At 38.0% G+C, this 25,627-nt stretch overlaps 1 protein-coding gene across 2 annotated transcripts in view; it reads left to right on the forward strand.

Annotated features, from left to right (window-relative positions):
• Window positions 1-25,627, forward strand: part of WDR7 (WD repeat domain 7) — a 206,132-nt gene that overhangs the window by 129,726 nt on the left and 50,779 nt on the right. For both annotated transcript variants that reach the window (XM_039322127.1, XM_039322128.1), the window contains 2 exons: window positions 9,071-9,257; window positions 24,265-24,382. In XM_039322127.1, coding sequence (XP_039178061.1) covers window positions 9,071-9,257; window positions 24,265-24,382 — 305 coding nt within the window. The remainder of the gene's footprint in view (window positions 1-9,070; window positions 9,258-24,264; window positions 24,383-25,627) is intronic.

Consider the following 25,627-nt stretch of genomic DNA (forward strand, 5'->3'; position numbering starts at 1 on the left):
AGAAAGACTGTGGCAAAAGCAAGCAAGGGTAGTACCAATAGTCATAGGCTCCTTGGGTGCAATCCCAAAACAACTGGAGCACCACTTGAACACCATTGGCATTGACAAATTCGCTATTAGTCAATTGCAAAAGGCGGCCTTATTAGGAACTGCTTCCATCCTGTGACGATATCTGTAATACCATCAAACATCCACATCTGCGTATCCCAGGTCCTGGGTAAGGACTCGATAGGTAGACAAAATGCAAAATGCCAAATCCAGTCTGAACATCTGGCTGACTGTGCGATGATCAATAATAATAATAATAATAATAATAATAATAATAATAATAATAATAATAATAATAATAATAATATAATAAAGTTGGAAGGGACCTTGGAGGTCATCTAGTCCAACCCTCTGCTCAGGCAGGAAACCCTATACCATTTCAGACAAATGGCTGTCCAGTCTCTTCTTAAGAACCTCCAGGGTTGGAGCATTCACCGCTTTTGGAGGCAGGTTGTTTCACTGGTTAATTGTTCTAACTGTCAGGAAGTTTCTCCTTAGTTCTAGGTTGATTCTCTCTTTGGTTAGTTTCCATCCGTTGCTTCTTGTCCTGCCTTCAGGGACTTTGGAAAATAGCTTGACTCCGTCTTCTTTGTGGCAGCCCCTGAGATATTGGAACACTGCTATCATGTCCCCCCTCGTCCTTCTCCTCATTAAACTAGACATACCCAATTCCAGCAGCCTTTCCTTATATGCTTTAGCCTCCAGTCCCCTAATCATCTTTGTTGCTCTTCTCTGTACTCTCTGTTGTGACCAAATAACAACAACAATCAGCATTAGGTATGAGTTTCTGATTTAGTATCAGGGAAGTTAGCCATGATGCAATGCTTAAGAGTATAAATATGAATTATACTTTTTCCTTCTGTTGATATTAATAACAGAAGTATTGGATTGTGCTCATTCCTTTTTGCACATAATTTGCACACACAAGTTTTATCTTAATTTGACTCAATAAAATAATTTAATGCCCTGACAAATTATTCATCCTATGGTAAAATAATTTTTAGGCTGCATTCCTCTTTTGATTTTTCAATGATCATGTTAAATGATACTTTAAATTTAGAGGTCAAGAGCTTTTTTAATGCTATAAATGAATCAGGTGCCTACTTGAGAAACACAGCACATTGATTCTCTCGATCTCTAGATAATAAACAAATTTGGGCCCAAAAATTATTTACTGTTTCCATAGCACTGTAATATAGCATCATAGTAGAACTAAGAATCCACTTAAAAGCTGGTGGAGCTGAATTCTCTCTATAAATTGAAACAAGTCTGAGCTAAAGCTCATTTACTGTCTTGGAACAGAATTGATCGTGCTTTCACATTTGATTCACCCACTGCAGATTTTGAGAGGAAGAAAAATGGCATTGTTCGGTCAGTTTAACTAGGCTGGAGTTAGAGAGAAAAGATTGGCTGATTTAATCCTTTTCTGTCTTTGAGGCCAATTTTATTAGAATTTGGGCTCATTTGACTGTCTTTTAGGTACAGCATTAAAATGTATCCGTTTTGGCTTTCCCATGAAAAAGTGTCAGCAGAAAATAATGCTATTGCTTTGTATGCTTGGTTAAAATTAAAGGTCTACCAACATAATGTCCAAACAAGCCAGGTGTAGCTTAGACTACAAAATATGACATACAACGGTTGATTGCTCCCTTCTCACATGTTTCTGAGCCCTTCCATTGCATTTGTGTGGAATTATTGATGAAATAGCTCCGTTTATTCTCACTCAGTCCAGGTCAGCAAAATTACATTACAGCATTTTATTACTAGCCTTAATTTCCCCTTTTGATTTATTTTTCATCTATTGAGATCAATTGCGATAAAAAAGTACACAGACATTATTTCATTAAATGCTCAGGATAAGAGGTTCTCATTGATGTTATTCCCATTTTTAATCTAACTGTGCCTACGGATTTCAAACAGTGTTTGTGGATACATTATTTCGCCTTTTGATCTGTCTCTGGACAATGGTATAAAATAAGGGATCGTTCCAGTTGTTGTTCTTTTTTTTAATTCCAATTATGTTGCAAAAACTGGCAGAAACAGTGTTTAAAAATTCCTCATCTGCCAGACTATGCTGATTGCCAATCAGTCAAGTACAACAATATAGCTTGTTTGACAGCTTGTTCCGAAGCCTCTGGGCCATTACTGAAAAATTGTTGTTTTTCTATGCCAATTTCTTTATCTCCATTAATGATGATAACTGAGCAGTGACTTACATAACAATTCGAGTCAGTAGAAAGAGGAACCATATTATGAATTTGATGTCCCATTTCTGTTTTATTTTCCAGTCATCAAGTACATTTCCCATGTATCTTGCTTATAATGAACAAGCCATTCATTTAATAGATGCTGAGATCTAAAGTATGTATAGGTAATCCTCAACTTGACCACAAAATTTATGTTGCTAAGCAAGATAGTTAAGTAGTTTTGTCTCATTTTATGACCTTTCTTGCCACAGTTGTTAAGTGAATCAGTGCAGTTGTTAACATAGTTGTTTATTGAATCTAGCTTCCCCATTGACTTTGCTTGTCAGGTTGCAAAAGATGATCACATGAGCACAGGACATTGCAACAGTCATAAATACATGCCAGTTGCCAAGCATCCAAATTCAGCTCATGTGACCATGGGATGCTGCAGCAGTTGTAAATGTGTAAAACGATCATAAGTCTCTTTTTTCAATGCCGCTATAATTTTGAATAGTCACTATATAAACTGTTGTAAGTCAACGATTAATTGAATTAGTTGTGGCTTTACAGTTACATTATATAGTCAAAAAAAATATAAAAATCCAGGTACCCTGAAGCAAGAATGAGAATCAGTAAACATTGATTTATTTCAGATTTCTTGAAAGCAAGATGTTCAACTAAAAATCAGTGTCTAGACAACCATTCCTTACCTCTACCAGTCATTAAGCAAATACCAGGGAAATTATCTTATTTTGGTGTCAGTCAATGCAATCACTTAACAGCATAGTGATTCCTGGGCTGCTTTTTGCATTATTGAATCTCTCATCTCTTTAGAATGATGGAGTGATTAGGATTCAGAGAATTGTGATTACATGTCTTTCAGGGAATATGGAGAGAAATTCTAGAAATGTAGTTGATAGGTCCATTGAGAACAATCAATGTACCGTGATATGCTGTATTTAATGAAAATACTACTTTGAGGATAACGATGCTGTTGTGTTGGGCACCTGAGTCTTCTGATGAAATGTGCCAAATGTTTCAAATTTAAACAATGGGTTGTTGTGCACTTTGTGTTCTGGCATATCTTGTTCAAATTGCCATTCTGCAGTAATTGATTTGACCTTAACATGGTCAAAACTCAATATTTTACCAGTCTGTTACTTTTAATTGATATGCTTGCCATTCCATCACGGGTGGAGTCAAGGCTACTAATAAAAATGAAGATATTATATTAAGATGTTCAATATTATTTTTAAAATACATGAAGTCCTGAAGCTGAGATTACTGTACTTTCCAGCGCATAAGACGACTTTCGCAAGCTTTAAAATTGGCGCCGAAGTCGGGGGTCGTCTTATACGCCAAGTCGTCTTATACACCGGAAATAACGGTAGTTTCTGGCGTATAAGATGACTTTCTAGGCATGTGACTCAGCGCTGAAGACGGGGGGTCATCTTATACACCGGGTCCCCTTATACACCGGAATATATGGTAATTAATTTAGGTGATTTAGTTTAACCCTTTTCTAGAGGAAGAGGCTAGCTGGCTCTTTCCCTTATTCCTGATGTTCTAAGCCTGAGCTGTTCATTTATACAGGTAGTCCTCAACTTATTACTACAACTGAGCCCAACATTTCTGTTGCTAAGCAAAACATTTGTTAAGTGAATCTTGCCCCATTTTACAACCTTTCTTGCCACAGTTGTCTAGCAAATCACTGCAGTGGTTAAGATAGTAACATGGTTGTTAAGTAAATCTGGCTTCCCCATTGACTTTGTTTGTCAGAAGGTTGGAAAAGGTGATCACGTGACCCCAGGAGATTGCAACCGTCATAAATATGAGTCAGTTGACAAGCGGCTGAATTTTGATCACGTGACCACAGGGATGCTGCCATGGTCATAAGTGTGAAAAACAATCATGTCACTTTTTTCAGCACCGTTGTAACTTTCAATGGTCACTAAATGGACTGTTGTAAATTAAGGACTATTTGTAAAGTCTTAAAAATCCACTGTTTTCTTAAAATTATGACTGCTCAAGTGCCCAGTTAACTTGCAGTTCAGCATCCAAGAGCAATGATATTAGTAGAATTTTCTAATTACAACATTTTTCTAAGTTGTAAGGTTAAAATTAAATTAAATTTTGAAAAGTATACTCCTCACATTCTGTTCGTTTTCATGTTTATTCTCCACTGAGTGTTTTAACTTTTGTTTATTGTCTCTTGAAAATTTTTCAACTGGCACAAAAATATGTTTGCAGCATAGATGAGGAAGCCACCTTTAAAACCTCTGCGCTTATTAGGGCAGTGGCATAAAAACTGACAGGTAAATTAGAATAAGATCTTAAATCTCTTTAATAAAGCAATTAAAGTGGTGAAATGTGCCTTACCATTTTAGTAATTTCATTGACAAAGACACTAAGGGCTCCAGGTGACATCTTGAAATCTATTGGAGTTCGAACAAGATATAGATATTAAAATTGTCTGACCTTCTCAGCAGTATCGCTGTAAAAGTCATATATTTTTACGTAAGATGCAAAGGGCTTGCTAAAAAAATTAGCCAGATTAAAATGACGCATTATGGAGTTACAGTGTTGTAATCAAAATTGGCAACTTCATGTCCATTCTCTAATTCTAACTATCTAATGTACACAAAACTGAAATATTCTGTGTGAAAGAAACTTTATACAGATATTCGCCACTATTGCCAACTTTATACCTTTAATGTTTTATTTCTGTAGTGTCATGTTAAGTTTTCTTTATATCTTTACTGCTTTTATATACTCTTTCAGTAAGAGTTTTGACGTTGTTTGTACCCACCCACCCTTGTCATTCTCTGCCATTCCTTTTTCTTTTCCAGATCTGCTAACATCCATAGCCTATTACAATATATGATATAAACTTGTTAATAGACCCTGGGTAAATACGAAGGCACCAGGCCCTGTGCATCCTTACTAATGCAGTCCCTGGCTGATGTATATTGGTGGATTGTACCAAGGCTGATGTGTATTGGTGGATTGTACTGGCATAGAGGCTGCTTTTTTAGCACTAGATAATAGACTGAAAGGTTAAGAGCAAAGGATCGCAATGGAGCTTTTCTAGGGCTAATTACCTCTTCACTGCGCTGACTCTAATGTGACATGTTTATTGCCTTAACTAACAACTCATTAGCTTAGTTGATGTTTTTGTCAATATTAATTCGTTCATTTAAGCCAAGTCAAAGCTTAAACAAAGATGTCCAGGCTGAGAAGTGGGCAGCAGAGTGACTTTTGTTTAGTTCACCTTTTCTCCCCCCCCCACAGCTCAGTTTAAACAAGATAAATGTTGACAAGGAGAAATATTTAGTGCGGCCGGTATGTAGTTGGTGTTCATTCATACGTTTTAAAACCAGGCTGCTTTACTTAAATAGTAGTAGTTTGCAAGAGGAGTATTTCATAAATTAAAACACCTGCTTAGGATGGAATTCAAAGACCCAGTTTCTTGTTCTTTGAAAAACAGCCAAGTTTCCCATAGGTTAAATTTGGCCAGATTTTCTGATTGGCCAGCTCCCTCTCAGTTACTAAATATGGCAGGCAGTTTGTTCAGTAAACAAAAAATAAAAAGCTGAGCTTTGAGAACTGCCTATAAGAGAAGGGGGGGGGAACTATAAAAATCAATACTTTGTCTCAACCACAGCAATAAGTAGCTAAATGAATGATATTTTAAAAAGCATACTGTATAATAGAATCACAGTAATGATCAATTACATTTATCTAGGAAAGTTACTTGTTTTGCCCAACATTCACATTTTACTAATGGATGATTGCTGCAGTTCATTATTTCAATGGACTTCATTTGAAAATGAAAGTAATCCATTACAAGATTCATTATCACAATTTGAGTATCCATAATTTGGGGGTGGAAATGAATATGACAGAGGCCTTGTGTTATGTAGAGGTTGCCCCTCTGTTTAAAAGAAGAGAGGAAAAAGGAAGAGACGTGAAAGAGTAGAGCAAATTAATTTTGCATTTAACAAGTGAGAGCTGATGAAGTAATGCAGTAAGGATTGGAAGATTCCCAGGCACTCCTCCTAACTGAATGTAGCTTTTAATGCTGGTGGAGTAAATGAAAATGTGGGCTTTGTTTTGTTAATTGTTGAAAACCAAACATAAGAACAGTGCTTTTACACATCCCATTTCTTCATATAGATATAGAGCAAAAACAATTGGCATCCACGAAACCTCAGTGGAAATAATTTAAGTTTGGATGACCATGAAGTCTGTTAGAGAATGGAAGCACAATGTAGATGTCTCCAGGAAAACTGGACAAGGCAGAAACAGTTAAAAATTAAACGTCACCTTTGAGCTTCTAGAGAGCCCCATTTGTAAAACCTAGGATAGGTATACTAAGATAGGAAGGTAGACAATAAAGTATTGATTTAAATCATAACTAAATGCTTACAAATCACCTCCAGTTATAGCTGCTAGCACAATCTGCAAAGGCTGATCTAAATAGAAAATCCTTATGATGATCTATAAGTCCTAACAATTCTAAAGTTTTTGGTAAACATCATGTATCCCCTAACATTCTGCAAATTTCTACTTGCTCTTTCCTGCTTATCAGCATTCTGAGTTCAGTTGGAAAAGAACAAACCAATCAACACACTACCATTTATGAGTCTCATCTTCAGTACTTTCTGTGATGCAACCATCACTAGTAAAATCTTTTTGTTCTAAGGGAATGTAATCAATTCCAACTTTAGCTCAGCATCCTTACAATCTTACCGTTGGCTGACTCAGACAGCAATTCTTAGATGCAGAAAATAAGTTATTAATTCTTTAAGTAGTTGTATTTTTTTTCTCGTAGATGAGAGTAGTGGTGAGGATGGTGATTATGAAGATTTTATCTACTTATCTATTATTATGCACCTAGTCTTGGATAGGCCAGTAAAATTACTTGGGCTGGGCCTCTCCTGTCCTCTGTATGATATGATACTCTCTTAAGAGCAAATTTTGCTACTGCAACATGGTTCTTATTATTTAGTTTTCTTTTGTATAATAGTCCCTGAGAACATTATGAAGACAGGAATCAGGATTTGAGTACATGTGTGTTTCAGTTTATCATTATGGCAGTCCAAATTCACCTCACCCAATTTTGTTGCTTTTAAGATAGCTGCAACCTTATCTAAATCCATAAATAAGTGTGGCCACTGCATCCAATATTTTTATGAAAGCCTTATTTAGAAAGAATGTGGTTTAAGAATGCAAGAAATATTTGCAGATATGATAAAGATCCACCCAAACCCTTGTGATAGGTGAGTCAGTTTCATCATGTTGGATCATTTCATCATTCATTCAGTTTTCCCAATCTTTATTTCAAGCTTCTCTTTGGGCGGGGGGGAACAATCTCTTGTCTTTCTCATGGTTGGGGAGAGAAACATTTGAAAAAACAAATCGTAACAAGTTGAATCCCAGTAATTTTTGATAGTTATTATTCACAAATAAGGAAGGGAGAGTAAAACATGGAAAAATTATTGTAGATAGGACCAAATCTCATTTGGTTCATTATTTGTTTATTACGTAGACTTTGATGCCACTCCAAATTGCTGACATTGAACGATTTATAAAACCTTGATTTTAATTAAGATTAGGGAAGGATGGTATAATCCAGCGGTGTCAAACTGCCGGCCCGCAGACTAGATGTGTCATGCTGAAACCGCGCCCATCCCATTGCCAACAATGGAGAAAAAGTCATGATACAAGATGTCACGTGACATTGCGAATTTGATACCCCGGGTATAATTTAAACAAAGAAAAACTACTAATGGTGCCAACCATTTGTTTCCACGCAGGGCATTATTTGGAACAATGGTTCCATTCCATTGTTCCATTCCCTCTACATATTCTCCTAAAAAGCTAGGTCTCCACAATCTTCCAGAATACTCATAGGTATAAGGCTATCATTGTCTCTGGGATTAAAACTATTTCCAAAGAGAAAGGTGCTCCTGCAGTCGAAATTTGAAATTGGACTTCAGTTGTGGCTCAACTTGTACTGTCGGTAGACATTCATGTTGGAGAAAATTTTGGCAGAGGATTGTAATTACCTTTATTTGTTTTCTATGGGGGGGAAGCAGTAGAAGGGGGAGGGAGCAATCCTTTCAATTGCAGTGACTCATGAGGTTAGAAAGCTGGACTGATAATCGGCAGGCAAGAGCAATTGCAGGCCACCAAAGAAGCATTTGAACTTTTTTAATTCTGCACATTCTAAGGGTGCTGGGTTGGAGAAAGGTAGAGCTGAATGTTATACAGGCATTAATATGCTGTTGAGTTAGAATCACTTATCTTTCACAATTATGTTTGGAAGAGTTAGCGGTAAAAGGAAACCAGGCCACCAAAGAACATGACGGATGGACACCATCAAAGCTGAAGAACTTGCCAGAGGATAGATAGGATAGAAAAATTTAATGCAGCAGTGCAAAATTGGAAAATGTGGAGAGATCTGACCCATAGAATCACCAAGAGTAGGACATGACTGAATGGATAACACCATCATCATTATCTCCCACAATGCAAATAATTGTACATATAGCTTGTCGCAACATATGGCTCATGGAGTATAATAAGGACTTTCTTTCCATTATTTTGATACATACACACACAGAGAGAGACATATGTATATATACAGTACATAATACATACGTATAAACATTCTTACTTGAGCTACATTTTTACTCTTGGCCCCAGTTAGCAAACTGGATGGAGGAACTCTACTAGGTAACCCCATAAGCTTCCAGTCTACCCAAATCATAATACACCATGTTAGATCTTGTTTTCCTAACTCTGGTTTTCTCACATGTCTTGTATGGCAGGCAAAGCTTTGACCTATCTTCTACTGCAGCCTCCCAGTCCCAAGCTTCCTCCTCACAGTACCATTCGGAGAACTGCCATTGATCTCATAGGAAGAGGGTTTACAGTGTGGGAGCCTTATATGGACGTGTCTGCTGTGCTGATGGGCCTTTTGGAACTCTGTGCGGATGCCGAAAAACAACTTTCAAAGTAAGTATTTATCCCTTATTTGATTAAGGAGAAATGTTTTATCTCTGATAGCCTTTTTGATAGAGACATTTGCATTAGATTTGCAATGGCCCAGTTTTTGATTGGCTGTTATTTCCATGAGCACATTTCACCAGTGCTTCAAGACCCTCCACGGACTTCTCATTTGCTTCTCGGTACAGTTCAAAGTGTTCATTTCAACCTACAAAGACACACACAGCTTGGTGGTGCCAAGCTATTTTTTCAAGCCAGACTCAAATTCAATTGAGTCAATTCAGCCAGAATTGACTCAATTCACTTGTCCTGTGAGAAATTCCTTATAGTCCCCATATTGCAGGGTGAAAGGGCTGAAGCACCCCACTACTATTTTACTCTACTCAGTTAAATTAAATAGGTACTGCTTAGATGGCCACATGTTGACATAGGCTCCTCTGGCTGAGAATCAGAGATGACCCTCACTCCCTGGAGTCGGTCATGACTGGACAGGGGAAACCTTTAAACCTTTATCTGTGCTATGGAACACCCTTCCAGTTCATATCTGTTTAGTCCCCACATTGTTGGCATTCTGGAAAGATCAAGCTTGTTCTGGAGAGCCTGTGGTAGTTGAGAATGATCTATAATAGCTAGTTTTTATGTTCCATACTTGCATTTTATAGTTGTGACTTTACAAATATATATTTATCTTCTACCATAGATTTTATTGTATTATTGCTTCTATTGTGTTATTGCTTTTTATTGTAATCCATGAGAATCCCACTGTTACAGGAGGAGAGGGGGAGAAGGAGGACTGAAAACACTCATGGGTTGAATCATTTGTACCTGTCAGAAAACAGGATAAATGGGTAGAGTCTACCCTGATATAAATAATATCCAAAGGTAAAAAAATACAAATCCACTGTATGCCAGTCACATCTAGAAATCTGATCTCTAGATCATAGTCACTAAACCCTGATTATCTAGCACATTCAACATACAAATCCATTGCTGGTTGAGCAAATTGTGACTTCAGTAAAGCACAAGCATATATAACTTTTTAGGGTGTAATTGTAGGCAAGCCACGTCTACTTTAAAATCACAATCAAAAGGAAAACAATCTTGGTTTACTCATTTGAAATACTCTTTTCCAATTGCATTCCAGCGTTATGCCTCTTATTCATTCCTTTCTTTCCACAGAAAATTCAGTCATGCTATCCTGATTTCCAGGAAATAGTTCAATCACAGTTTTATGGTTTAGACTTCAAAAGGAAGCCAGGATAGCTTTTCTACTATAGGGAGTATGAAATTGGGAAGAAAAGGCAGAAACAAAGAGAGAGCATGTGAATGTATTAATTTTAAACAAATAAATCATGGTTTATCCATTTAATTGTGCATGTGAATTGAGACACGTAGGGAATAAACTTTTCATATCCCCCTGCATATTGCCTGACTCTTTTCTATTTTGCTTAAAATAAAATTTGCTTCATTGGTTTTTGATGGCATGTCATTGTTATTTTGTTAAAACTTAGCAGTGAAGAAAATTCTCTCCCTCTCTTTGTTGTTTTATATTTATATTTGTTTCATGGTCTGCGATTGCATCTCACACTGTTAAAGAATGCTATTCCACCTCATCCGGGTAGGCAGACTCATCCCCGTGGAGATAAGCCCCACCACGGTTGTATCACCCACAAATTTAACAATATTGCTGGGGTGAGTGGGGGTGCAGTGATAAGTGTAGAGTGTGTAAAGTAGGGGGCTCAACTCACAGCCCTGTGGGGAGCCCATATTAAGAATAAGGGCTGAAGAGATATAGTTGTCTAATCTAACCCTCTGAGAGCGGCCAGACAGAAAGTTCATAATCCAAAGGCAGATTGAATATGAAAAATCCAAGACTGACAAGTTTAAACACCAGTGTGTATAGAAGAATTGTGTTAAATGCAGAGCTAAAATCCACAAAGAACATCCTTACATAGATCCCCCGCTGCTCCAGATGAGTCAGAGTAGTTTGGAGAATGATAGCTATGGCTTCCTCTGTAGATCTTTTTGTCTGTATGCAAACTGGTGACTGTCAAGTGTGTATGGGAGGCAGGACACAATGTGCCTCAGACCAGTTTTTCAAAATATTTCATGATAATAGTGGTTAGTGCCACTGGTCTATAATCACTGAGACTGTTAGTAAAAGACTTCTTTGGTAATGGAACAATGATGGAGGCCAGGATGGAATAGTGGACTGGGATTGTTGTTGTTGTTGTTAATTGCGAAGTCGTGTCCGACCCATCGCGACCCCATGGACAACGTTCCTCCAGGTCTTCCTGTCCTCTACCATCTTCTGGAGTCCATTTAAGTTCACACCTACTGCTTCAGTGACTCCATCCAGCCATCTCATTCTCTATCGTCCCATTCTTCTATTGCCTCAATCTTTCCCAGCATTAGGCCCTTCTCCAGTGAGTCCTTCCTTCTCATTAGGTGGCCAAAGTATTTGAGTTTCAACTTCAGGATCTGGCCTTCTAAAGAGCAGTCGGGGTTGATCTCTTCTAGGACTGACCGGTTTGAACGCCTTGCAGTCCAAGGGACTCGCAGGAGTCTTCTCCAGCACCATAGTTCAAAGGCCTCAATTCTTTGGCGCTCAGCTTTCTTATGGTCCAACTTTCACAGCCATACACTGCAACTGGGAAAACCATGGCCTGGACTATACTCACTTTTGTTGGCAGGGTGATGTCTCTGCTTTTTAGTATGCTGTCTAGATTTGCCAAAGCTTTCCTCCCCAGGAGCAAGCGTCTTTTAATTTCATGGCTGCAGTCCCCATCTGAGGTGATCTTTGAGCCCAGAAAAAAAAAACTGGGATAGAGACTGATTAAAAATCTTGGTAAAAACCCCAACCAACTGGTCTGCGCAGTCTTTAAATACCCGGCCAGAACACACCTTCAGGCAAGGAGGAGAGTGGCGCAGACATGCGGGGGTAGCCAAAGGACCAGGCAACACAAGCCTCCCCTGCCATCTCCCTCTGCCTGTCAGATACCCGGCTTCAGTGTCATTTCACACACCCTTGGCTCCGAAACAGGGAACAGGCAGCACGAGGGAGGAGGAGGAGGAGGAGCAGGTGGTGGCAGTTGCCACTGGCTGTTGCACAGGGGTGGCGGAGGCCTTTTGCTGTCACTCCCCCCTGACTCCAAAACAGTGGAGAGGGACCGGTTAAGGGGACCGAGCCTTCCCTGCCCATCCTCCATAACATGGCAGCCCGGCTTGGGAGGGGAGTAAAAGGGAAGAGGCGGGCAGCCAGCCAGGTGTGGGGCACATGGGGCAGCTCTACCCCCCATCTGCCTCACCTCGTGGCAGCGGCACTGGTGCGTCACGCGGTCTCCTGCCCCATTGCAGCCCCGAGCAACCAGACAATGGGATGGAGTGGACAGGCGGTTGCAAAATAAGACATCCCCTGAAAATAAGCCCTAATAGGTCTTTTGGTTGAAAAAAAAATAAGACCAGGTATAATAATAATAATAATAATAATAATAATAATAATAATAATTAGTGGTAGTAGTAGTAGTAGTAGTAGTAGTAAAGTTTGAAGGGACCTTGGAGGTCACCTAGTCCAACCCCCTGCTCAGACAGGAAACCCTATACCATTTCAGACAAATGGCTGTCCAGTCTCTTCTTAAAAACTTCCAGTGTTGGAGCATTCACTGCTTCTGGAGGCAGGTTGTTCCACTGGTTAATCGTTCTAACTGTCAGGAAGTTTCTCCTTAGTTCTAGGTTGCTTCTCTCCTTGATTAGTTTCCACCCATTGCTTCTTGTCCTGCCTTAATGCACCTTGGAAAATAGCTTGACTCCGTCTTCTTTGTGGCAGCCCCTGAGATATTGGAACACTGCTATCATGTCCCCCCTCATCCTTCTCTTCATTCAACTGGTCATACCCAATTCCAGCAGCCGTTCCTTATATGCTTTAGCCTCCAGTCCCCTAATCATCTTTGTTGCTCTTCTCTGTACTCTTTCTAGAGTCTCAACATCTTTTTTACAGCGCAGTGACCAAAACTGGATGCAGTATTCCAAGTGTGGCCTTACCAGGGTATTGTAAAGTGGTATTAACACTTCACATGATCTTGATTCTATCCCTCTATTAATGCAGCCTAGCACTCTGTTGGCCTTTTTGGCAGCTGCAGCACACTGCTGGCTAATATTTAGGTGATTGTCCATTAGGACTCCCAGGTCCCTCTCACAGTTACTACTATTGAGCAAGGTACCCCCTATACTATACCTGTGCATTTGATTTTTCTTGCCTAAATGTAGAACCTTGCTTTTTTCACCATTGAATTTCATTTTGTTAGATAGCGCCCAGTGTTCAAGTCTGTCCAGATCCTTCTGTATCTTAAGCCTGTCTTCTGGAGTGTTGGCTATTCCTGCCAGCTTGGTGTTGTCTGCAAATTTGATGAGTTCCCCATCTATCCCCTTGTCCAAATCATTGATGAAGTTGTTGAAGAGCACTGGGCCCAGAACAGAGCCCTGGGGCACCCCACTACACACTTCCCTCCATGTAGATGCGGTTCCATTGAGGACTACAGGATTTCTCTGATCCACTGATTTTTGTCATTTGGTCAGAGAATGCAATAAGATTTGCCTGGCATTATTTATTTTTGACAAACCCATGTTGGCTTTTAGTAATGACTTTGTTTGCCTCTAGGTGTTCGCTGATTCGTTGTTTGATTATCTTTTCCAGGACTTCCCAGGTATTGAGGTCAGGCTGATAGGTCTGTAATTTCCTGGGTCCATTTTTTTTCCTTTTTTGAAGATGGGAACTATATCAGCTCTTTTCCAGTCCTCTGGTAGTTCCCCTGTGCTCCAGAATCTTTGAAAAATATAGTTCAGTGGTTCTGAGTTATTTTCGGGGAAACATGGTATGTACAATTTGCAGGAAAGTTAAACACATTCCATTTTATATATGGAGAGTATATTGGATGCATGAAAAGGGTCATGATCTATCATTACTCTCTGCTTTATTACTGTGATAGCACATTGTATATAATCATAAAACATGATCAAAACTCTGTTTCCAAAATTATTAACTTGGCATAACATTCTTGTTGTATAGACTAAAGGTAGATGCCATTATGAATTATAAATATTTTTAAAAAGCTTATAGCAGGATTTTTTAATTCAGAAAAAGTATGATAAGAAGAAGAATATATTTACATTAACAGTTGAAGAAATTCACATGTTTCATGGTTTTAATTTTTCAACAATCTGGCATAATTGCATGTATCCATGTGAGTGTGTTTTCTTACTATTGTAAAATCATATCTAGATAACTTCTTTTTTTCATTTAACATATGCTTAATGCAACCAAAAAATTAAATATGCATTATGTCTAATTCTAGAACAGTGGTTCTCAACCTGTGGGTTGGGACCCCATTTGGGGTCGAACGACCATTTCACGGGGGTCGCCAAACAACGCAGTCCTCCATTTTCCTTAGCTGTGCTACTCCCTTTTATTCTATTGGCTTTTGAAAACCAATAGAATAGACTCTCTTGAATAGAATCTAATTCTATTGGCTGCCCTGCTGAGCCCGCCAAAAGTCCCATTCTGCAAACAGTGCTGTACCAGTTGAGTAGTCCTCGACTTACGACCGGTTGAGTAGTGCTCGACTTACAACCGGTTGGGGGTCGTGGCATTAAAAAGGTTGAGAACCACTGTTCTAGAACTTAATCAGAGGATTTTAAAAACTAGTAAAAATTATCCTGGTCCATGTATATAAAGTATTTCAGTATCATTTCATGTAAGCATGAAGTGTCTGATAAATAGGCAAATATAAAAAATGATAAATTCTTGAGAAGAAAAATCAATAAAACTATAAAATCAAAAGAAACAAAAAATAATTTTTCATAGACAAAGATATAAAAATATTGTACAGTTATCACAACAATTAGATGAACCAAGCCATTCCACAGAGTTTTCAGCCTAATTGTGCAAAAATTATATTTTTGCTTAAATATCTTTCTGCTTTCTGGAGGAAGGAAGAATTAATCATTGTCCTTCTGCTCACATCCTCACATCCTATGAAAAATCCTTTCCTTGGTGATGGTTATAAAAGCCTTTTAAAATTATTGTTCTCTGAGTGCTTAATTCTAAATTATCTGAGTGCTTAATTCTTGACTAATAAATATAAAATTCCTAGACAATTTTTATTTTGCTAGATAAAAGACACAATAAAATATAATATTTAAATGTATTTTGTATTTTAAAATTAATATTTCCCTCTAGGGCACCGCTTTTCTACCAGTGGTACGGGTACCACCTGTGCTACATTGGCATCTGGCAGGTGGTACACGATCATCCTAGAAAAGTAGAAGCGGGGGAGGGGAATGAGCTGAACCGGTGGCAGCACCGCACAAGCCTGAGCAAGTGATGGCTGGAGCTGCAGGGTGTCAGGGCTCAGCAGAATCGCTAGGATCAGTGCTTCTTCGGGACTGTCAGGGCTCAGTGAAAGCACCAGCTCCAGCTGGAGCTTGGCGCTGATCCTGGCGCTTCTGCTGAGCCCAGAAGAAGCGCCGATCAGCTGGAATGTTGCAGCATCTCCAGGGTCTTGTGATTTACATTCAGATGCTTGGCAACTGATTCATATTTATGACGGTCACAGTGTCCCAGGGTCATGTGAAGTGACCAAAACCTGCTGCAACCACACAGCAGACGGGGGGAATAAAAACCAAACACTCCCCCCACCCCACCCCTGCTGCCAATCCTCAACAGAAATGCTCAATGAAAACCTCGGACAGGAGGAAGAGCGCCGCCGGGTGGGTCTTGCTTGGCTGTGGCTTGGGGGGCACTTTTTTCAGTGCCATTGTAACTTCAAATAAGCGAACTGTTGTAAGTCGAGGACTATCTGTACTTTATCACTTTTTTCCTTTTTGGGGGGGGGTCAAGTTTTTGACACCTTACTAGGCGACTGATGATACTCAGATATTGCCATATCCTAAAAGTAGTACAATGGGTGAAAAGGTTGAAAAGTCCTGCACTAGGGAATTAGGGAGGGCAAAGTGATATGCTGAGCTTTATTTCTTTTCCTCTCATTCCTGCACAACTAAGGTTGTCACATCTTTAGATACTTGTATCTAATAAAACACAATTTTGAATGTTACCAAATTTCTTCAATCTGTTCTAAAATATCAGAAAATGTTTTAAAACTTCAAGTGGATTTTTAATTGTGTTTTCTCCATTGTCTTCCAAAAATGGATTCAAGTCCTGATGTTCAGTGTTAAGCTTCTTTCTCTAAGTTTTCCAATTCACCTAAAGTTTTTTGTCAACATAGACAACATCTATAGCTTATCTCATTTGATTCTTTGTCCCTTTTCTGAATTATTTAACATATAGTACAATGATGTTGCTCATTAATATTAATTATAGGTAAACATTCTACCCTGATTCTTAGTGTATGCTCAGAATCACAAAACAGGAAATCATGCATTAAAAATGCAGTGTTAAAAATAAATTTAGAAGGGTCACAAAAGTAGAAATCATTAAAGTCATTATAAACATCTTTAGTGAGCCAATGTAAAATTGAAGATTATTGCCTGGATCTTGTAGAGTGTTACCATTTGATATTACTTATTTAGCAGGGAAAAAGAGACTAGAACATCATCCCTAGGACAAGAATTATTATTTTTTATCTGTGCAACACTTGCTTAAAAATCATATTCTAAAGCTTGTTTGATAATGATGATGTCCCATCACGTAAAGTAACTAAATTTGTTATGATTTAAAAAGGATTTATTAATATGTCTTCAGTCATTTTTCATCTGACTCATTTGATATACTTTTTTCTTATCAGATTTTTAAAGTTTGTAAAATAGCTCTTAAGTCTCTGTTAATTGAGGGCAAATCAAAGTTTTCCAATTGTTTCCTTCAAAGAGTCATAGCCTCAACATAAGTTTTTATATGAACATATGTTTTTATACGACGTCGAAGTTACATGAACTCAAATGAAAATGCAGGTTTTAAATTTTGATTGGCAGAAATTGTGATTCCTAGATGTGATCCTTTTATTACATTACCCACTTTATATATATATATAGGACATATGGGCCGTTCCCAAAACAATGAGAGCAGATTATTTTCTCCAATTCAGCAATGGTGTTGCTTTATATTGCATTATTCTTGTGTTGTTGTTGTTGAACATTCTAGCTACCTTTCTTAAACGAACGTGGTCATTGTCTGAAATCCTCAAAGGATGGTGATATCAGGGCAAGGATAAATTGTAAGGCATCTATCAGTATTTAATTTCTGGTTTCAGTGAAATAAATGTATGTTATTACTACCAAGCTGGGTATTGCCGAAGTAAAATATTTTTGTCTCCTTAGGGAAGAGCTAAGGCTTGTGTGCATGTAGGTGTCTGTTTTGAACAGAGCTTCCATAAAAGACAAAATATAGTTTTTCAAGATGCTATTTTAGGCTGCCTGATATACCTCTAGCTGTCATAAAGATTAGTATTGCTCTCTCTGTACAGAGCTGCTGAATAAATGAATGTATCAGCATGTAGCCTTGAGGAGACCAATGCAATTTTCATCATGATAAATTGCATAATAAGCGAGAAAGTGTTTGCTTATTAATCCATAACAAGATTTAGATTGAAAATGGCCTGTTACATCCGTGACAGGTACTGTACTGACTGCAGAGGGACTTAAGAGGGAAAGAAATGGAGCAACAATGTGTACAGGGGGTTAAGTGTCCATCTTACCCTCCTGATGCCCTGCTGGGTTGCCCCTTTTTTGTGCCTGATTTACCGTGCACACAATAACAGCGCACAGCTGCCTCACTTCTGTCTGTGATGTTAAGCACGGTTTATAAAGGAGCTTTTATGTTGAGCGTGCGGTTCCAAGGCGGAATGGGGAAAAAAAAAATCACTTCACATTTATTGACAAAGGAAAACACATGCAGTGTTTATCTTTTTGTGTGTTTGGTATGTCCGTGTGTGTGTGTGTGTGTGTGTGTGTGTGTGTGCACGTGTGCGCACGTGTTGAATAAAATACATTGCTAAGCTATAGTGTGCGGATCTTTGAATTTCTTCTTTGCACCTTGGCAGTTCTTTCTCCCTGCCATCTCGTCCATTTCCACTTCCACCCCACCTTGACTTCCTCCCCAAAAGGTTAAATTATGGAAAATGTGTTAAGTTAACTGCACTGGAGAATTAAGAGTATTTAACTAGTATTAATTCAGCTTTGATTCTATGCTTAAAGAGATTATAGAAATCGTCCTGACCCATAATTTCCAGTTATAAGTTGCAGCTTAATTCATTTTACTTGGATACAGTTTATCTAATGCACTGCTGTGTAATTAAACAATAAAATGTATTTATTAATTTAGATATTTGGTTTAACTTAAGGAATTTGCCAGTATTTATTTCTGTGTTGCTCCTGTTTTTTTTTTTTTTTTAAAGAGAGCTTTGTAAATGCAGGATTTTTTTCCATTTTCATCTTAAAATAACCAATTAAAGCTGGGAATGTGCAAGACTCTGATAATATGGAAATGTACCTGAATATGAGAAAAAAAACTGGAAGCCTAGATTTAGGAAATATAGAATTCTAATAGTTATATGCTTCTGTGATTGCCTAACCAAAGAAAAATCAGTCACTTGGAGTTAAATCAAACTAGAGTATTTTCAAAAGGGAATGAAAGGATTGTGAGGAAAATCCATGATTTTTCTCATAGAAACTTAAGTGAGTTAATATTAGAGCACTAAAATATATGCAAATTTCAATACTGTATGTCTGAATATTATCAGGGAACTTTACAAATTGTATGAGAATTATTTTAGAATTTTATCAATTCATAATGAGCTTCCCATTTGAGAATTATGTCCATAATTCAAGAACTAATATATATTTTTCCTTCCTTCCTCCCTTCCACCCACCCTTCCTCTTTCTTCCTGTCCTTCCTTCCCGCCTCCCTCCCTCTCTTCCTTCCTGTTGAGAGATTGAAATATTTTAAAGAAATGGTAAGCAACATGGTACCTCTAGTGACTCATATGCTTGCAGTACTTCTGTTTACTAACCCTATCCAGAAACTGAAAAAAAATGGATAAAATTTGGTGTGGTGGGAAAAGCTAATGAAAGAAAGAGCAATGGACCAGATTCATCCAAGGCCATGTAGAAAATCATGTAGAAAAACTACCCCCAGAACATCCCTATATAATAGTCAGTTGGGTAGTGATTCACAGAACATCCCTATATAATAGTCAGTTGTGTAGTGATTCACTAATCATTCTTAGTTTTCTTTCCTTCTAATCATGTTAGGTTTCATACATGCTCCCCAGTGCATATTCCTACCTAAATGTAAAAGGAAAGAACAGAAATACACACATAAACACAAACATAAATATGAGGTGTCGCTTTATTATAGAAGACAGTACATGTACCTCATAGGGCTGTGATTGGTAAAGAGTTGGGGAAAAAACCAAAAACCATTCTCTGCATGCTTGCCATGCCGTGTTATTCTTTCCAACTTAATGGAATATTGGACATTAAATGCTGCCAATTTTCCTGTTTATCAGCAGGTTATTTCTCCAAAAAACAAACAGAAAGGCTCGTTTCAAGGGCTCAATTTCTTCTTTATTTCCTTTTTTTAACAATTTCATCTTTCTTGGTGTCTCTTTTTCACATCTTTTTTTTTAAAAATTAGCGGTATAAGTGCTACTGGCTACCTTTTTTCAAAGATGCAGACTTTTGATGAAAGCTACCGGCTGTAACAATTTTGTAACTATAATATGGTCAACTTCTTTAAAGTTGCCAAGAGTTTATCCATTGTTCTGGGGCAAAAGAGGCGATTTCACACAGTAACAAGTAAAAAATCCTGAATGTACCATCCTGGTAGACCAATAGAGGGTCATTTTAATCTTCATACAGTAGGATCCTAAAATGAGGTTAATATAACATAGCATTTTAGTTCATGTGCACTAGACATCTTAGGAAATATTTATTAAGAGTTAGTTTATTAACTCCTTGATGATTAACTCAAGAATTGAAACATTAACTCATATAGTTTGGTCTTGTCTTATTATTGTTGTATTTTGGGTTGATGGGATTATTAATATGACCCCAGATCAATTGCTGTGTATACAGAGCTATATACTTGTATTCTTCTATATTCATACAAATACTATATCTCTAGTGTTTGTAACCAATCAAGTTATTAAATACTGGAGTGGGATTTTGGGGGGGGTGAAAGGGTTCAGGGGATTAGTTAAAAGAATTGTAATATAACATTCAGAGGTAAAATTTACACCTGATTTTCCACAACAGATGGTTGATGTGAGGTTTTTGCCAACATTTGAACAGAAAAAAAATATAACCAAAGAAGTCATTCTGTTTATAATCTCATTTTCAAGTCTTTTATTGTGATGATTTTTATGTGTTTGTTTTCTTACTTAGTTTTGCAAAATAAAATTATAAAAAATAAAGGTGAAAATTCCTAAGAAATCTGAACCCTTTATCGATAAATATTGCATTTAGATAGTGTATTTGATTTTGCTATAGAATATTTTTGGGGAAATAACATTTATATAACTGAAAACTTTGGGGAAATAACATTTATATAACTGAAACAGATTCATAATATGAAACCTTAATTTACCAGATTATGACACAGCAGACTTTTGACTTGAACAGACCAAATACCTGTGGTGCTTCACGGTATTTGCATTATGGCATCATGATGAAAACAGAGTATTTTGCAACACTCCATATATCTGTTTAATATCACTTGTATAAACAGAAATCACCACAGTGACATACTCTCTAGTACCATCAATAGTTGAGAGTAACTGCTCCAAGGAAACAGTGATGTTTGAGAGCCAGTTTTCTCTAGCGCAGGGGTGTCAAACTGGTGGCCCATGGGCTGGATGCATCATGCGCAGGCCACACCCACCAATTGTTTTGGCTCTGCAAAGGCCAAAAACATCGCAATATGTCACACTACATCACGTGACGCGATTGAGTTTGACGCCCGTGCTCTAGCGGTTAAGACACCAGGCTAGAAGCCAGGAGATGGCGAGTTCTAATCCCGCCTCAGGCTGGATGACTTTGGACCAGTCACTCTGTCCCAGCCCAACTTACCTCACAGGTCTGTGGTTGTGGAGAAAAGAAGACGAGTATTGTGTGTATCTGCCGCCTTGAATTATTTATAAAAATAAGAAATGATTGGCTATAAATTAATGAAAATAAATAAATAAATATCCCATAAATATAAGAAAACTGTCTTATCTCTGATCAATTTATTTGCACCTCTAGCCCACAGTCCTCTTTTCTGACTCTTCCGGTTTTGGGTTTGCTTTTGCTTTTTGCTTTCCTTCTGCAGAGGAAGCTTTCTCAGCTGCTCTCTGATCCCTTTGACAGACCCGACTTCTCTCTATGCGCAGCAGATGTTCTACTATTGTCCCCTTGCCCGAATCCATACATACAAGCTACAGTGACATTTATTACTTTACCATCAGCAGGTTCCCTGCATAACAACTACCTTGCCTGTGTGGAAGGTGCTCTTTGTATTGACCATGTAGAGGAGTAAAATCCCTCAATAAAAATCCGACTGTAGGGACCAACTCAACACTCCCTTGTTCATATTAGCTTTGCATCTGCTTTTAATTTGGACCACAGTCTCAGGGCAGTGTGCCTGCTCCTTCATGCGAACTTCTTGCTCTGATAGACCAGCTGGCTCAGCTACAGGAGGGGGCTAATCTCTGGCCACATACTAACACTAGAGAGTGTCATTAATGAATTAATAAGGAGCCTGTTGCTTTCAAAAAAATCTATGCCTTCCCATCAGGAAGAGGAGGAGGAAAGGAAAAGAACACATTCTGATTTTTTTTTTAAGGTGTGAAAGTTATAAAACAGGAGAAAGGTACATTAAGGAGATTGTATTTTAAATTAATTGCTTCTTTCTGGTGTTTCTGCCCAACATCCACCCACCTCCGCTCTACCTCTCAAAATTTGTCCATATCTAGCATTACAGAGCTCATCTGTAATGGTGAGAAAATATTCACATAGACTCAAATTCTGAAAAGAAATTTAAAAATGTTAAAAAGTTTTAAAAGTTATGGTACGTGTTTGATTGGGAAAATGGACTGATTCTTATGATGGCCATTTGTCAGTTCTGCCTGTGGTCGTGAAGCGAATCATTACGAGTTGTTAAGGGTATTGTCACATGACAGTGACTTGCAACTTCCTGCCAGCTTCCCCATTGATTTTGCTTTGTGGAAGCTGCTGCAAAGGTTGCACATGTCAATTGCATGACGGAGGGTCACTGTGATCATTTGTAAATGTTCTGCACATTGGTTGCCAAGTGCTAGAATCGTGATTGTGTGTCTGCAGGGATGTTGCAACAGCTGCAACTTCGAGGACTGACAGTAAGCCTCCTTATACAGGCCATGGTAACTTCAGACACTGAGCAAATGATCAATAAATGAAGACTACCTGTAGGTATTACTGATCAATAAGACAATGATGGGCATCAGAAATTTTGAAATATCCAAGTAAAAAAGACAGTTCTATCTATTATTCTTATTTATGAAAACTCTAAATTACCTTTCCTGTCTAGCACAAAAAACCAGGAGTCCAGGTAGTTCAGAAAAAAATATAGATTTATTGTATGCTAAAGCTCTCTACAATAATCTAAACTACTCAGGTTCAAAGAAAATTGGGGGTAGATAAAGAGTCACTGGAATTCAAGGTGGGCTGGACTTAGATCTCTTGTGGGCGGGAAGGTACTTAGACTGATGATGCATTTTACCCCTCCCTCAGGCTCAATCTGCTGATCTCCTATATTTTCCTTTTCTTAAGTATTTTCTTAGTTTGATATTTGTTTTTAAAAGTGAGACTCATATATGAAGTTTCTTCCACCAACAAATAATGTTTCCATGATCAAAGTTCTTTCTCAATTATTATTTGCTGGAATATGCTAATTGGCACTGGAAGTCCCTAAGATGTGGCCCTAACTTACAATATATGTATATTGTGGCTGCTGTCTAGGGAGTCCTTCCCGCTCCTGCTTGGCTGATCAACTCTCAGATGTGAAGGGGAACAGACTATTGTTTGAAAAATCAAACAGTAAAAGAAAAAGAGTACCTTGAGCAAACTCACTGGAGACTGGGAGGATGGGTTTACACCTACACTCTAGTACCCTCAGATCACAATGGAGCTAAAACTAGAATCTTTTTTTTTAATGCTCTTTACACCTACCATGTTAGCTATTGGCTTCCAGGCTAATGCACCCACTTGGAAAGACCTACATAAAGTCATTCACAGGGTCAAATGCAGTGCTAATGTCTGCATAGCCAATAGAATAACGGTTCTGATATGTTACTATTGAAGTATTTGAATTTGATCAGAGTTGCAAATTTTCTGTTTTCTGCTTCTTAGTATGTAAGAGGAAACGCATTGGACATGTGAGAAAGAAGCAGTTGTTCTGTCTTTTATTTCTCCCAGCAATGTACTGTAAGTGATTTCAGATCTAAGGACTGTATTTGTTACAAAGGCACACTTTTTTTTTAAGAATAACTGCACTTGAAAAGAAGATGACCATACTGAAATCAGTAGTTCCAATGTCAGCTATTCCAAAAATATGATTATTTGACTGGTATAGCAATAACAGCAGGGCTATGTACAGTATATACTGTCTCTTAAACTTTAGCTTAGATATAAAATGTGTGGCTGTTGTTTTGGCATGGCAGTATATATTTGTGTTGATCTTGGTTATTGATATGTATTCAGTACTACAGCTAGATAATTTGTTAACAAGGCCTTTTTAACACTTTGGACAGATGCACATACTGTTTTCAATCTTCACGGTTAATTATTTGATTTTGTATTAGTTGCTAGAACACCCTGACTTCTAATCACTGCTCATTGTTGGAAGTCCATTATATTCTAACTGTTTGAGTGCTCCCGTTGACCTTGAACTGACATTATAAGCTGTGTCTAATCTTTTCAGTCTATATTTCTAATGCTTCTTTTCTTCCTCCCCCCCCAACCCGTCCTTCTTTGTCTGATCTCTGATTAGCATCAAAATGGGGCTGCCTCTGAGTCCAGCAGCGGACTCCGCCCGCTCTGCACGACATGCTCTCTCCCTCATTGCCACGGCCAGACCACCCGCTTTCATCACTACTATTGCCAAGGAGGTAAGCAGAAGACCTTTGCACATGTGCCTCACTGCAGGAGGAACAATGCCTTCATTGTTTAGAAACAAGAAACATTTGAGCATCTGTTTACTTTTTTCCCTTTATTTCAAAATGGCTTGATTCCATATATGTCTGAATTTGCATCTATGCATACAGAGTACATGCAAGAGGTTTCGTATTGTGATGTCTCACAATTGCATGGCCTCTACGCAAAGCACAGGTAATCCTCAAGTCACAATTGAGCCCAAAATTCATGTTGCTAAGTAAATAATTGGTTAATGACCCCGGGACATTGCAGCCGTCTTAAATACCAACCAGTTGCCAAACATCTGAATTTTTATCGAGATGATGGGAATTCTGCAATGGTTGTAAGTGTGAAAAATGGTCATGTCACCTTTTTCAGTGCCCTTGTGATTTGAATGGTCACTAAATGAACTGTTACAAGTCGAAGACTACCTGTATGTAATTTTTTTTTAAGGCGAAAAGAGGAGAAAAGCAATGCTTCAGTCAGGCTTTCTATACACAAAACAAATATATGTACATATTTATTAGAATCTCTGAGGCTCTAAATTATTAACACATTGCCAACGATAGATGAAAATGGAATACTACCTTATTTTACATAATATTTCTGTCACTTTTTAGTAAAATTAAGCAAAAAATCTAGAGTGAAGTTATGCAACTAGGAAGCAAGATAGATTCCTATTACCTCTTATTACTGTTCCTAGGACTAAATAAATGGTCCATAATGGAGAATTAAATTAGTCTGCTTCCCAATACTCAAGACAACAATACACTGTAACATATATTAATATATTGTTCTAGCATCTTTGTTCTTCCAATCATTTTATTCATTTTTGTAATTTATGAACCAAATAAATGTAGGTAATTACCCCATGTCAGCGCAAATATAAAAAGGTGTTCATTAGAAGACTTGAAGAGGACAAAATATTTTGTAATCTATAGTGATAGTATAATCTTGATATAGTGGTAGTATATATTTGACCTAATTCACTGCAATTTATTTATTTATTTATGAGACTTATATACCGCTTTAAGTGCAAGCACTCTCTAAGCAGTGTACACCAGTAAGCAATGTATATATATATTTACATTGCCCCCAACAATCTGGGTCCTCATTTTACCTACCCCGGAAGGATGGAAGGCTGAGTCAACCTTGAGCCGGTGAGATTTGAACCACTGACCTGCTGAACACAGTCAGCTAAAGTGGCCTGCAGTACTGCA

This window comes from Crotalus tigris, unplaced genomic scaffold (assembly GCF_016545835.1).
Source record: "Crotalus tigris isolate CLP2741 ecotype Arizona unplaced genomic scaffold, ASM1654583v1 scf7180000023830.6690815, whole genome shotgun sequence".
In the NCBI taxonomy this organism is placed as follows: Eukaryota; Metazoa; Chordata; class Lepidosauria; order Squamata; family Viperidae; genus Crotalus; species Crotalus tigris.